Source organism: Mobula hypostoma, chromosome 1 (assembly GCF_963921235.1).
Source record: "Mobula hypostoma chromosome 1, sMobHyp1.1, whole genome shotgun sequence".
Taxonomy (NCBI): domain Eukaryota; kingdom Metazoa; phylum Chordata; class Chondrichthyes; order Myliobatiformes; family Myliobatidae; genus Mobula; species Mobula hypostoma.
The window spans coordinates 199817188-199830106 of record NC_086097.1 but is presented as its reverse complement, the minus strand read 5'-3'; the positions used below and the strand labels follow the sequence as shown (position 1 = coordinate 199830106).

Sequence of the window (12919 nt, the reverse complement as noted above, 5' to 3'; positions counted from 1 at the left end):
TCAATTTCTAGAAGAAAAATCTCAAGTAGTGCTCATGATTATTCCCACTGGCAATATTATTCACTAACAGCTACACATGTTGGAAGGCATACTTTACATTCATTGGACTGAAACATTGTCCTTTAACTTTTCACATATCCTCAGCTAACATTTTCTAACTGTGTTTTCATGTTTGTATAAATAAATTGAAACACTTATTGGAATACCTGCATATTTTGTAAAATGATGTTAAATGATAGTAACCAGCACTGGACTAATATATAGAGGCCTGAACTTTTGACAAGCAGAAATTCCAATTGCAGTGCAACAGTATTGAAAGTATTTAAAGGACAATTGGAATGGAAAACTTTTGTCAATAATGGATACTATGAAGCAAATAATTTTTTTTGCAATAAACCCACTGCACCCAAAAGAGGAGATTCACAATGCCATCCTAAGTATTCCTTTTTTTTTAAAAAAAAGCAAGTTTGTCTAGGGATTCCCAAGTGTCAATGGGAATGATAAGACTTCTTCAAACATGCTTGAATAGTTCTTAAAAGTTTCCTCTGTCCACTTGGCAGTCTCTTGCTGTTATTTAGCTTGAAGAATAACTGCTTTGGAGTCAGATTGGGTGTGCATTAATTTGGTCAGTCCATCATAATTAACAATGAATAATTAGAGACTTGATACTGGTGATGTTAGCCAAGGTTTGCCTAGAAACACAAATGCTGAAGCTGGCGTTTTGGGCCTAGACCCTTCTTCGGGACTAGAATGGAAGGGGGAAGATGCCAGAATAAAAAGGTGGGGGGGGGGGGGAGGGAGAAGGAGAATAGCTAGAAGGTGATGGTGAAGCCAGGTGGGTAGAAAAGATAAAGGGCTGGAGAAGAAGTAATCTGATTAAGAGAGGAGACCGGATGATAGAAGAAAGAAAGAAAGAGGAGGGATTCAGGGGGAGGTGATAGGCAGACAAGGAGTAAGAGACCAGAGTGAAGAATAGAAGAGGAGGGGAGGGGAAAGAATTTTTTTAAACCAGCAGCAGAAATCAATATTCATGTCATCAGGTTGGGGGCTACCCAGATGGAATACAAGATGTCCTTCCACTCCAGCCTTTTACCTTCCCTACCAACCTAGCTTCACCTATTACCTTCTAGCTGTCCTCCTTCACCTTCCCACGCCTTTTTATTCTGGCATCCTCCCCCTTCCTTTCCAATCCTGAAGAAGTGTCTGTTTATTCGTTTCCATAGATGCTGCCTGACCTGCTGAGTTCCTCCAGCACTTTGTTGATTGGTTTATGTAGCCAATGGATTTCCACAGTGAGAAGAGTGGACAGAACCACAAAACACAGCTGAAGTAGTGCTGGAGCATGGCTATTCTACTATGGAAGTGTTGTACGCTGCAAGATCAACCACAATAGGGCCCTTCTGCTTGATTATCCCATTATACTAAGAGGCATAAGAGAGGTTTTTGGTAAGGACCAAAAACCTATAAAATCACCAATTTTAATGGAATAATATGTTCTGGAGATTTCTCAGAGAGAAAGAGTCTGCAATTCTAAACATCAAAGAAAGCTGAAGGCTACATCTCACTAACCACCCTAGTATGTAACAATATCAAAAGGCAATAATTATAAACTAAACCTGCTTCCACTTTGCGAAGGAAACAGCAACTACAAACTACCATACCTCAAAGATTTTCATAACACGGTTCAATTCCCTTCTTGTTGCGTCCTAACCTGTCAAGTTCCTCTGTTGTTTGCATGTTGAAAAGTAGTGAAGGAACAATCTTATCCATGTGCTGAGGTTCCCAGATTATAGTTTGGAGCTCATCATTCACCGTTTTCCGTACGACACCTTGAATACCTTTTATGCCTGCAATCCTGATCCTGTCAACAAAACAAATTTAATCGTTACAATGATCATCCATTTTACCCTTCAAGTCTGTAGCAAAGTTTATACAGATCATGACTTCAAAACGCAACTTCAAATTCATATTCATAAGGCAGAACCAAACTCATTCACATTTTTGACCATTTTATTCATGTTTTTCTTACAACTTCTGTTTTGAACAGTACAGGTAGTAAAAATTAGCAACTACCAAGTTAAAAATATATTTTTAATAATTCATATCATTCTCTTCTACACGTACTATGTAATATGGTTATTTAAATGAGCCAATGCGTTTGACCACTGGAAACTTTTGTAAGTACATAAAAAGCTATAATATCGGTGCAATCATTTGGTCTCAATTACTTCTATTGCCACATCCCAAGAGCTCTATTTGAGGAAAATTATGAATTCCAGAGTTTTTTTTTGATAGATGCAACATATCCTAACAACTATACTTATTAAAAGCTTTCACTACATCTCCCTTCGTGAACATAATTTATTTCACATTCACTTTAGCAAATCTCTTAACCCTTTACCTCTGCTGCTTGGATCGCTACAGAAGAATGTGCAAGATTGGACAGAATATTCTAACAGGATGCTAACAAAGACAAGTAAAGGTTTGCCATTGCTTCTTTTATATTCTGTAATTATAAAACCTAAGATACCATAGTTTGTTAGACCAAATCATAAATCTCCTAGTTTAACAGATGCCTTGAAGCAAAATTGTTTTTCTACCCCCTTTAAAACTATTAGGTGCATTACCAATTTACTCACAAAAAAGTCACATCATTTTGCATTAAGTTTTGGTACTGTCATTTGCATTATTGATCAATTTGCTTTGCATTCCACAATTGACAGGAGCAGAATTAGCCCATTCAGCCCATTGAGCCTGCTGTGCAATTTCATCATGGCTGATTCACCTCTCCCTCTCAACCCCATTCTCCTGCCTTCTCCCCGTAATCTTTTTTGTCCTGACAAATCAAGAACCTATCAACCTCAGTAATAAATAAACCCCAACATGGCCTCCACAGCCACCTGTGGCAGTGAATTACAGAGATTTGCCACTCTCTGGCTAAAGAAATTCCTTCTAATCTCCATTCTAAAGGATGCCTCCTATCCTGAGGCTGTGCCCCCTAGTTCTAGACTCCCCCAGTATAGGAAATATCATCTCCATATTTACTCTTTCTCAGTCTTTCAACATTCAATGAAATCCCCCTTCATTCTTCTAAATTCCAGAGACTAACGCTCCTCATATGATAAGCCTTTCATTCCCAGAATCACTCTCGTGAACCTCCTCTGAACCCTCTCCGATGTCAGCACATCCCTTCTTAGATAAGGAGCCTAAAACTGCTCACAATACTCCAAGTGAGTTTCACCAGTGCCTTACAAAGCCTCAGCATTATATCCTTGCTTTTATATTCTAGTCCTCTCGAAATGAATGCTAACATTGCTTTTGCCTTCCTCAGCACAAACTCAACCTGCAAGTTAACCTTCAGGGAATCCTGCATGAGGAAACCCAAGTTATAACCCCTCAGCCATCACACTCTTGAATCAGTGAGGATGACTTCAATCAACTTCTCTTGTTCCATCACTGACCTCTTCCCACAACCTGTGGACTAACTTTCAAGGATTCTTCATCTCATGTTCTCGATATTTATTTATTTTTCTTTTGCATTTGCACAGCTTGTTGCCTTTTGCACATTGGTTGTTTGTCCGCCCTGTTGGGGAATTCCAACAGATTTGACGGGACTCCCAACTCTCTTCGTTCCTCAGATTATTGACTTTTCTCACCATTTAGAAGATAGTCTATGCTTTTGTTTCTTCTACCAAAGTGTATGAACATACATTTCATGACACTGTATTCCATCTGCCACTTATTTGCCCATTCTCACGATCTGTTGCTTCTTTTCAATGTTATGTGTCTATGATTTGGATGACAAAATCAAAGGCTTTGTGGCCAAGTTTGCAGACGATATGAAGATAGGTGGAGGGGCAGGTAGATTTGAGGAAGCATAGGGGCTACATTCGGACCTAGAAGACTCACACAGGACTCCCCAAAAGGTTAATTTGCAGGTTGAGTCATTGGTGAGGAAGGCAAATGTTAGCATTCATTTCAAAAGGACAAGAATATAAAAGCAAGGATATAATGTTGAGGATTTATCACTTGGAATATTATGAAGAGTTTTAGGTGCCTTATCTAAGAAAGGATGTGCTAACTTTGGAGAGGATTCAAAGGAAATGATTCCAGGATTGAAATGCTTATCATATGAAGAGCATTTGATGGCTCTGGGCCTGTACTCAGGGCCTGTTCATTTAAGAGGAATTTGTTTAGCCAGAGGGTGGTGAATCTGTGAAGTCCACTGCCACAGTTGTCTATGGAGGCCAAGTCATTGGGTATATTTAAAGCAGTGGTTGATAGATTCTTGATTAGTCAGGACATGAAGGGATACGGGGAGAAGGCAGGCGATTGGAGCTGTGAGGGAAATGGATCAGCCATGTTAAAATGGAGGAGCAGACTCAATGGGCCAAATGGCCTAATTTTGCTTCTATACCTTACGGTCTTATGGTCTGCATATTGAAATTTTAGGCTTTTCCTGCCAAGTTTATAATCAATTGTTTGATATAGATAAAAAGAAAGCAGAACAAAACAAGGCAGGCACTAAATATATTTAAGATACAGATAGATTTCGGCATAGCAGGAGTATTAAGGGTTATTGAGGGGAAAAATTGGTGGAGCTGAGTACACAGCCAAATCAGCCCCGATCTTATTGAATGGTGGAGCTAGCTTAATGGGCCAGATGACCTACTCCTGCTCTTATATCTTATGCTATTTATTGATTGATTGATTAAGATACAGCACCACATAGGCCTTTCCAGCTCTTTGAGCTGCGCTGCTCAGCAAATCCCGCTTTAAACCTAGCTTAATCAAGGGACAATTTCAAAAATTAATTATTCTACTAACCAGTACATCTTTTGGACTGTGGGAGGAAACCGTAGCACCTGGAGAAAACCCACACAATCAAGGGTAAGAACGTACAGACTCCTTGTAGACGATATCGGAATCAAACTCCAAACTCCGACTCTGCAATAGTATCGTGCTACCCTGGTCCAAACACTGATCCCTGGCTGTTTACTAATCTTCAATCTGATATAACATGCTCAAATATTATAGAATTTCCTATCCTTTAACCAACTAATTTAATTGCACTCTTTAATAAATCTTAATTCAGAGGAGCTTCCACAATAATCTGAACACAATAATGTATTAAAAAGTCACATGTTGTATCAAAAAAATTACATTTACAAGTTATTGTGATAGTAGTCTGCATAATTAAAGAATCATTTTAAATCAAAAATATAAATGACCAAGGCAATAAAAAAAAAATTAAATCCAGTGTTAGATTATTTAGAAAGCTTGATTGTTTGGCATCGGATGCACTGGTTAGTCCACAATGTGAGCTGGGGGTCCAGACAGAGGTCAGGACAGTGGCTAGGCTTGCAGCCAGAGCCCAGGAATGCTGATGTATTTCCCATTCTACTGGTGAAAATATACTGTTGTGTAACATATAAAAACATTAATCGTGTTTGGGTATTAATAGGGGTAACCTTCAAAAGCCAATAAAATATACTAGGCTAGCACCAGAACAGGTCAAGCAGCACCAAGATTATGAGATTTTTCTGTAGTTGTAACTACACCGCAGTGGAGTAGTCAAGTAAACAAAGGACACAATGTATTATTTTGGAAATAAAGAATGCACAAATATATACCATCACCAAATATTCTAAATACAATAAATGCCTGAACAACAGAAACTTGGTTGTTTGCTTTAAAAAATTAGAAACATCATGTTTCTTGTCTTAAACTATTAATGGAATGGACCTTTAAAATGACACTCACAGATGCTGCTCACAAAATCATTAAAGTAACTAGTGTCCACAGCATTGAGAAGGAATAAATGAAACCTTGAGAAGCCAAGTGTAAGAGTATAGATAAGAAATAGGAAGGGTGCTCAATTATGTTACGTGTCAATTGAACAAATGTTAAGGGATTATAAAAAGATAACAAGTGAGACAGAAATTTGGATAATTCTCGTGAAAGTGATTCAAAGAGTTTTGTAGTATTTCATTAGAATTAAAGTGGAATGTTCACAAGAATATTCTAGAGGCTGCTGAAAAGGCCTCGCGGTGGCTGTGGATCCGGTGGTGGGGGGAGTCCGTGGATTAGTGTACCAGTTGGACACAAGTCGGGGGCTGATCACCCCAGCTGGGTCGACCGGGCAAGGGTGTCTGATGATTAAAGACCCGAAACACCCTATGGCCCCGGGTACATCACTGAAAACGTGTCCAAGTAGCACCAGCAGGTGTATTCTACACTGGGTAGGTACATGGAGCTTAGAAAAATAGAGGGTTATGAGTAACCCTAGATAATTTCTACAGTAAGTACATGTTCGGCACAGCATTGTGGGCTGAAGGGCCTGTATTGGGCTCTAGGTTTTCTATGTTTCAAATCAATTCTGATACAATTAGTGTTGCCCCAGCACTGAGTTAGTTATATTAATGGCTATATCTCTGAACCAAATCCAATGTTAGGTCACAACTGACAAGTCGATAGTGACTTGTACTAAATGATATTGATACCAATGTGCTTGATCTTTATTATGCTTAAATCTATGGTGCTGAGCTTGTAGAGGTGAGGGAGGGAGGAGGGTTGTGCTTTGGGGAGACAGTACATCACTTATACCAGTCTTTGGCCTGTCCAAAAATCTGCACTACTCATGGCTCTGTTAATTCTGCCACTCGCAATGTCTGGCTGGCAGTGGTTAATCATATTCCAAAATTTGTACGAAGTGCAAATACGTCTGTTTTACATCCATTGCATTTATTAGCGATGGACATTGCTGCTCATTCATTCTAAATTGTTCCATTACTGTTCCACTTTACTGCCACCTCTTACCAAACTCAATTATGAAACACCCCACCAGGGCGAGTTCATCACTTGCAGATGCTGGCTTGAGGATGAGGTGCAGTTCAGAGGATTACTTTCTACTGCTGTGGTCATGCTGCTGCATAAGCACTAACCATGATAAAATGCCTTGAGGAATTGAGGGGCTTCAGGGAGTTACTTATTCAGGCCAAGAGGAAATCAAGTTGTTTTTAGGAAAAATCTGGCCTGATTACAAGTGAATTCTACTGACCTGACTTCATCAAGTGCTTCATCTTTACAGAAGTTATTGACTGTCCAGCTCAGAGATGGAACTTTCTCCCATCTTGTCTCATATAGTGCTTCAATATTATTGTGATAGGCTGGTTGTCTGAAGAGCTGCTCTCCTCTCAGAAGAAAGGGTCCAGACATTCCATTGTTCAAAGAATAAATATGTTTTATTAGAGTTTTTCAACAATTGCATACAATCACCCAGCAGTGACCATCAAGTTTTTGTGCAGGCAATGGATATTGCAGCTTTTCTTTACTTCCCCCTTAAAACGTTTGAGAAGTGTTATTTTAAAATGAATATAATTTTCCAGGTATTCCATCAAGTTTCTTCTCTGCTTGGAAAGGAACCACCAATTCCTTTCTGCTTTGCTGCAGCACTTTTGCCAAGCGACCTGGACTAACAAGCAGGTGGTGGAATGAGGTTCGCAAAAGAATTCTGTTGGGAAAGTTTTGAGTGGAAAGACCACTGCACACATGAAATCCACTCACTTTGCTGCAGAATCCTAGCTTCAGTGGCACACGGGTTCATTATAATTAGAAAGAGTGATAATGATTTCACAAGTACATAATCTTATTCTCCAGGTCCCACATCACATTACAGAGCTGCATTCATAACCACTAAACCATAATGTTTTCTTCTGGTCAGTGTATCAGAAAGGCATTTCCCCATTTCATTGATGTAGAATCACCTATATTTTTAAATTACATTCATTTTACCCCTTTTAATTTCATGCAAATATTCAAATACATAAAGAAAATGACAGCATAAATAGTTGGTCAAATTCAGGATCAGAAATGCAGATTGCCATTACTTATCAAACATACTACAAATCTTTGTAAACAAGATTGCTTTCAGGCTAATTTAGTTTTCAATCAATGTGGCATTTGAAGTAAAGTTTGATAATTAAGCAAACTAGGATTGACAAATTAAGCAAATTCAGCAAAGGTTGACTAATTTAAGTACTTTTCATTAACCAACCATGACTTTATCAGTTGAATAAATGTGATTAAATGAAACTTGTGGCGGCAGAAAATTCTGCAATGCAATCTCGTAAAATTTTTCTTCTGCATTCTTCAGAGTTTCTAGAATGCAAGCTGTTAACAATTTCACCACCACACCAAGTTATATGAGAAATAAATGTTCAAATTTCCTAAGGAATGCCAGATAATGCAGAAGCCAAAGATTTGGTGCCCATGTCACCTAGCAAACTCTGGCGGGTTTGTACCATAGGCAATGAATATTTTAAGTATGTAACAGTACTCATCAAGGGGTTAAAAGTTAAAAATATGAGCATAAACCACCAGCAAGCATTCCACCATTTAATAATAGAGGGCACATTATTGATTAAACAACCCCAAAATAAGCTCTCTCCAGATTTAGATGAAGATTATAACAGTCAGGAACCAAAAAGTCCTCAAAGAACCTACAAAAAAGCACTAGAGAATAGGTCATTAGTAAGTATTGTTTGACATCTGGTTGCTTAAGGAGGAAAATGTCCAATATGGAAGCATTTTGCCAAGTCAGATTTGCCCTGCATCATGCATACATTTCTGAGCAAGTTTCCATCAAGAGGAAATCAAACATTGCAGATGCGTGGTAGTAGCTTGGGTAGATTTGCCCAATGAATCTAAGTTAATTACTCAAATAATGGAAACAAAGATTTTTAACTAATAGTAACAAAATAATAAACATATGGGAACCAAAGTAGACAATTAACCTCACCAGTATTTCGCCACTTAGGTAAATCAGAGCAGATTTGTAAAAACACCATCCCCTTCTCTCAATTCCTCCATTTCATCTGTTCTCAGGATGAGGCTTTCCATTCTAGATTGAAAGACATGTCCTCCTTTTTCAAAGAAAGTTGCTTCCCTTCATCCACCACCAACGCTGCCCTCAACTGCATCTCTCCCATTTCATACATGCCTGCTCTTATGCCATCCACTTGTCACCCTACCAGGGATAGGGTTCCTCTTGTCCTCACCTACCACCCCACCAGCCTCCGCGTGTAGCACATAATTCTCCGGAACTTCCTCTAGCTCCAATGGGATCCCACCACTAAGGACATCTTTCCATCACCAGGCCCCCCCCCCAAACCAACTTTCTGCTCCCTAAGCAACTCCCTTGCCTATTCGTCCCTCCTCATTGATCTCTCTCCTGGCACTTATCCTTGCAAGCGGAATACACCTCCTACACTGCCATTCAGGGCTCCAAACAGTCCTTCCAGGTGAGGCAACATGTCATCTTTGAGTCTGTTGAGGTCACATACTGTGTCTGGTGCTCCCAGTGTGACCTCCTGTATATTGGCGAGACTGACATAGATTGGCAGACAGCTTCGCCGAGCACCTGCGCTCTGTCCGTCAGAAGAATCAGGATCTCCCAGTGGCCACCCATTTCAATTCCACGTCCCATTCTGATATGTCAATCCATGGCCTCCTCTGTCATGATGAGGCCACACACAGGTTGGAGGAACAACACATTATATTCTGTCTGGGTAGCCTCCAACCTGATGGCATGAACATCAATTTCTCCAGATTCTGGTAATGCACCAACCCCCTCCTTCACCATTCCCCATCCCCCTTTTCCCCCCTCTCACATTATCTCCTTGTCTGCCCACTGCCTCCCTCTGGTGCTCTTCCCCATTTTTCTTTCTTCCATGGCCTTCTGTTCTCTCCTGTTGGACTCCCCCTTCTCCAGCCCTGTATCTCTTTCACCAGTCAACTTCCCAGCTCTTTACTTCATCCCTCCCCCTTCTGGTTTCACCGATCACCTTGTGTTTCACTCTCCCCTCCCCCACCTTTCAAATCTACTCCTAATCTTTTTTTCTCTCCAGTCCCGCCGAAGGGTCTTGGCCTGAAATGTCGACTGTACTATTTTCCCCATAGATGCTGCCTGGCCTCCTGAGCTCCTCCAGCATATTTTGTGTGTGTTGCTTGGATTTCCAGCATCTGCAGATTTTCTCTTGTTTGAGACTTGTGCTTCAGCTCTATTTGCCTATTTTCAGTAACCAAACAGAAGTCTAATGTCTCAATCTTAACTTCAATTGACTCAGTGCCACAGGGCCTACAGGGGAAAGAACCGGATCTCCATTGACTTAGGTAAACAAAATAAAATCTGCCTCATTTCACTTCACAAGACATCTAATTTTCAGACCTGTATGCAATCAGTAATTTCTTAACTAAAAATGAGGTTGAAAATCTAGAGCATGTAATGGAAAAACCTAAAATATTCAAAAGCTGACAAAATGTTTGAAATAATTTGATGTCAGTGGTGGAATCTCATATGGATAGGGTAGTGAAGAAAGTTTTTGGTATGCTGGCCTTTAAAAATCAGAGCATTGAGTATAGGAGTTGGGATGTAATGCTAAAATTATACAAGGCATTGGTAAGGCCAAATTTGGAGTATTGTGTACAGTTCTGGTCACCGAATTATAGAAAAGATATCAACAAAATAGAGAGAGTACAGAGGAGATTTACTAAGAATGTTACCTGGGTTTCAGCACCGAAGTTACAGAGAAAGGTTGAATAAGTTAGGTCTTTATTCTTTGGAGCGTAGAAGGTTGAGGGGGGACGATAGAGGTATTTAAAATTATGAGGGGGATAGATAGAGTTGATGTGGATAGGCTTTTTCCATTGAGAGTAGGGGAGATTCAAACAAGAGGACATGAGTTGAGAGTTAAGGGGCAAAAATTTAGGGGTAACACGAGGGGGAACTTCTTTACTCAGAGAGTGGTAGCTGTGTGGAACGAGCTTCCAGCAGAAGTGGTAGAGGCAGGTTTGATTTTGTAATTAAAAAAAAAATTGGATAGGTATATGGACAGGAAAGGAATGGAGGGTTATGGGCTGAGTGCAGGTAGATGGGACTAGGTGAGAGTAAGCGTTCGGCACGGACTGGAAAGGCCGAGATGGCCTGTTTCCGTGCTGTAATTGTTATATGGTTATATGTTATATGATTATAATCCAGAATTCAACAGAAAGGAAACAAGCATATGTAGATGGTCAGAATACAGCAAAATGTCTTAATGAAATTTGAATAGCAGACATAAAATAAAAACAAATTGCATTGTTCTGCTGGCACTGCTTCTATCCCCAACCCCTACAGTGAGAAATTTAATAAATTACTTATCACCATAACTATAGGCTGCAATTACAGTCAACAAAGATATGTAGGGAAGAATCCCAAATCCTAGAATTCAGTTTGTAGCCAGTATTGCCTGTGACTCTCTAAATGCCAAACCAAAGACTAAAAGTAGTTTTAATATACTTCTATACATCCAAAAGTTAAATAATTATGTACACATTCCGAAGAAAAACAGATGCTGAAAATTATTAGGTTCTAATGCAGAAGAAGATTGCTTTTGCAAGTCTCTGACTGTCAACTTGCAAATTAAACACAAAACCAGAGAACAGACTTTACATGTTAGAAGGTACTGAGCGGAACAAAAATAGAAACAGTGCTACTGAAACACAACTTGCGTCATCTGAATACTTTCCTGCAATAATTAGCACATTTTCCAGGGTTTAAATTAGCACCCTTATTCATCACAGAAATTTCATGTTTTAAGGGGTTTTATTTTTAAAAACTGGGATCTGCAGCTCTTGCTGTCAGTTGTGAGAAAGAGTTGTGTGAAAACCTGTCTGCATTAATCAGATCAAGATTTAATTGATGCAGAATGCCATCTGTAAAGTACGAGGAAAAATTCTTTTTGGAAATTTTACTGTACCCTCTGTAAAAAAAACAACATGCAATGCTGGATAATATCTGAACATGAATTAAAGGATTCTAAAACAATCAGGAATAGCCTTTTGTACTCACTTAGTCCTGGTATCCAAATCATCATGATAGGAATGGCACATTGCACTGAATCGAGACACGAAGAAATCATAGCGTCGATGGTATGAAGCAGTGTCTTCCTCGATGTTTGCAAACTTGACAAACTAGGGTAAATAGTATGCAAGATTAATACTAGGATAGACATAAACACAGATTGTTAAGATACAATTCTCTGCCCTAGCACTTTAGGGCACAATTGATTATCTAAGTCCGGTGAGGGGAGTCCCCCACAGGACTTAGTCTGGTGAGGAGGGTGTGAGGACACCCAGCAGGACTAAAAAAAACAAGACCTGACGAAGGGCGGATGAGCTCCTTGTGAACCAACAGCCATCTTCCGTGGAAGAGATTAAAGCCTCACCACGTATCTACGAATCGTATGCTACGCACTTAGTTAGAAGAGACACGATGAACTTGGGTGCTGCACCATGTGCCTGGACCTGCCCAAGGTCTCCGCCTAAGGAAGGGTTGAGCTCGAAAAAGCAACCGTGGCTGGAGGTCGACGCGGCCTTGGGCTCGAGATCAAAGGGGGCGGCGGTGGGCGGTGCCAAGGCTGCCAGCAAGAACAAACTGGAGGAGAGGCTGTACTTGGTGCTGTCGCAAGATCGAAGAAGATGGAGGTGCATAGCCGCCAACCCCGCATTCGGGACGGCACCCACTGACTGACTGACTGATTATCTAAGTAATCTACATCATTTCAAAAGATTTGAAAAGGCTAGATGTTATATGGAAAGTTCAGAAAACATTATAAAAGAGAGACAGCACAAGGAACAGGAATCGTGAATGTCCTTTGTTGATAAAATGTATGATCCAAAGTAAAAAAACCTTAACTCTACTCAACCATAAAATTGGGAACCATCAACTGCTCTTTCTAACCTGTGCCCCATTGCTCCAAAATAATCTAAAAGTTTGCTGATGAATTCAGATCTTCAGAAGGCCTTTTCACTATTTCGAAATGCCTCCACTGATCAGAACCATCCAGCCCCTTGGCGCACAACCATACTAAAGAATAAA

General features: G+C 40.0%; 1 protein-coding gene across 8 annotated transcripts in view; it reads right to left on the bottom strand.

Moving 5' to 3' along the window:
• LOC134354150 (protein EFR3 homolog A-like) overlaps nucleotides 1–12919 on the bottom strand; it is a 167324-nt gene that overhangs the window by 84510 nt on the left and 69895 nt on the right. For all 8 annotated transcript variants that reach the window (XM_063063021.1, XM_063062985.1, XM_063062995.1 and 5 more), the window contains 2 exons: nucleotides 11891–12012; nucleotides 1712–1861 (listed from right to left, as the gene is read on the bottom strand). In XM_063063021.1, coding sequence (XP_062919091.1) covers nucleotides 1712–1861; nucleotides 11891–12012 — 272 coding nt within the window. The remainder of the gene's footprint in view (nucleotides 1–1711; nucleotides 1862–11890; nucleotides 12013–12919) is intronic.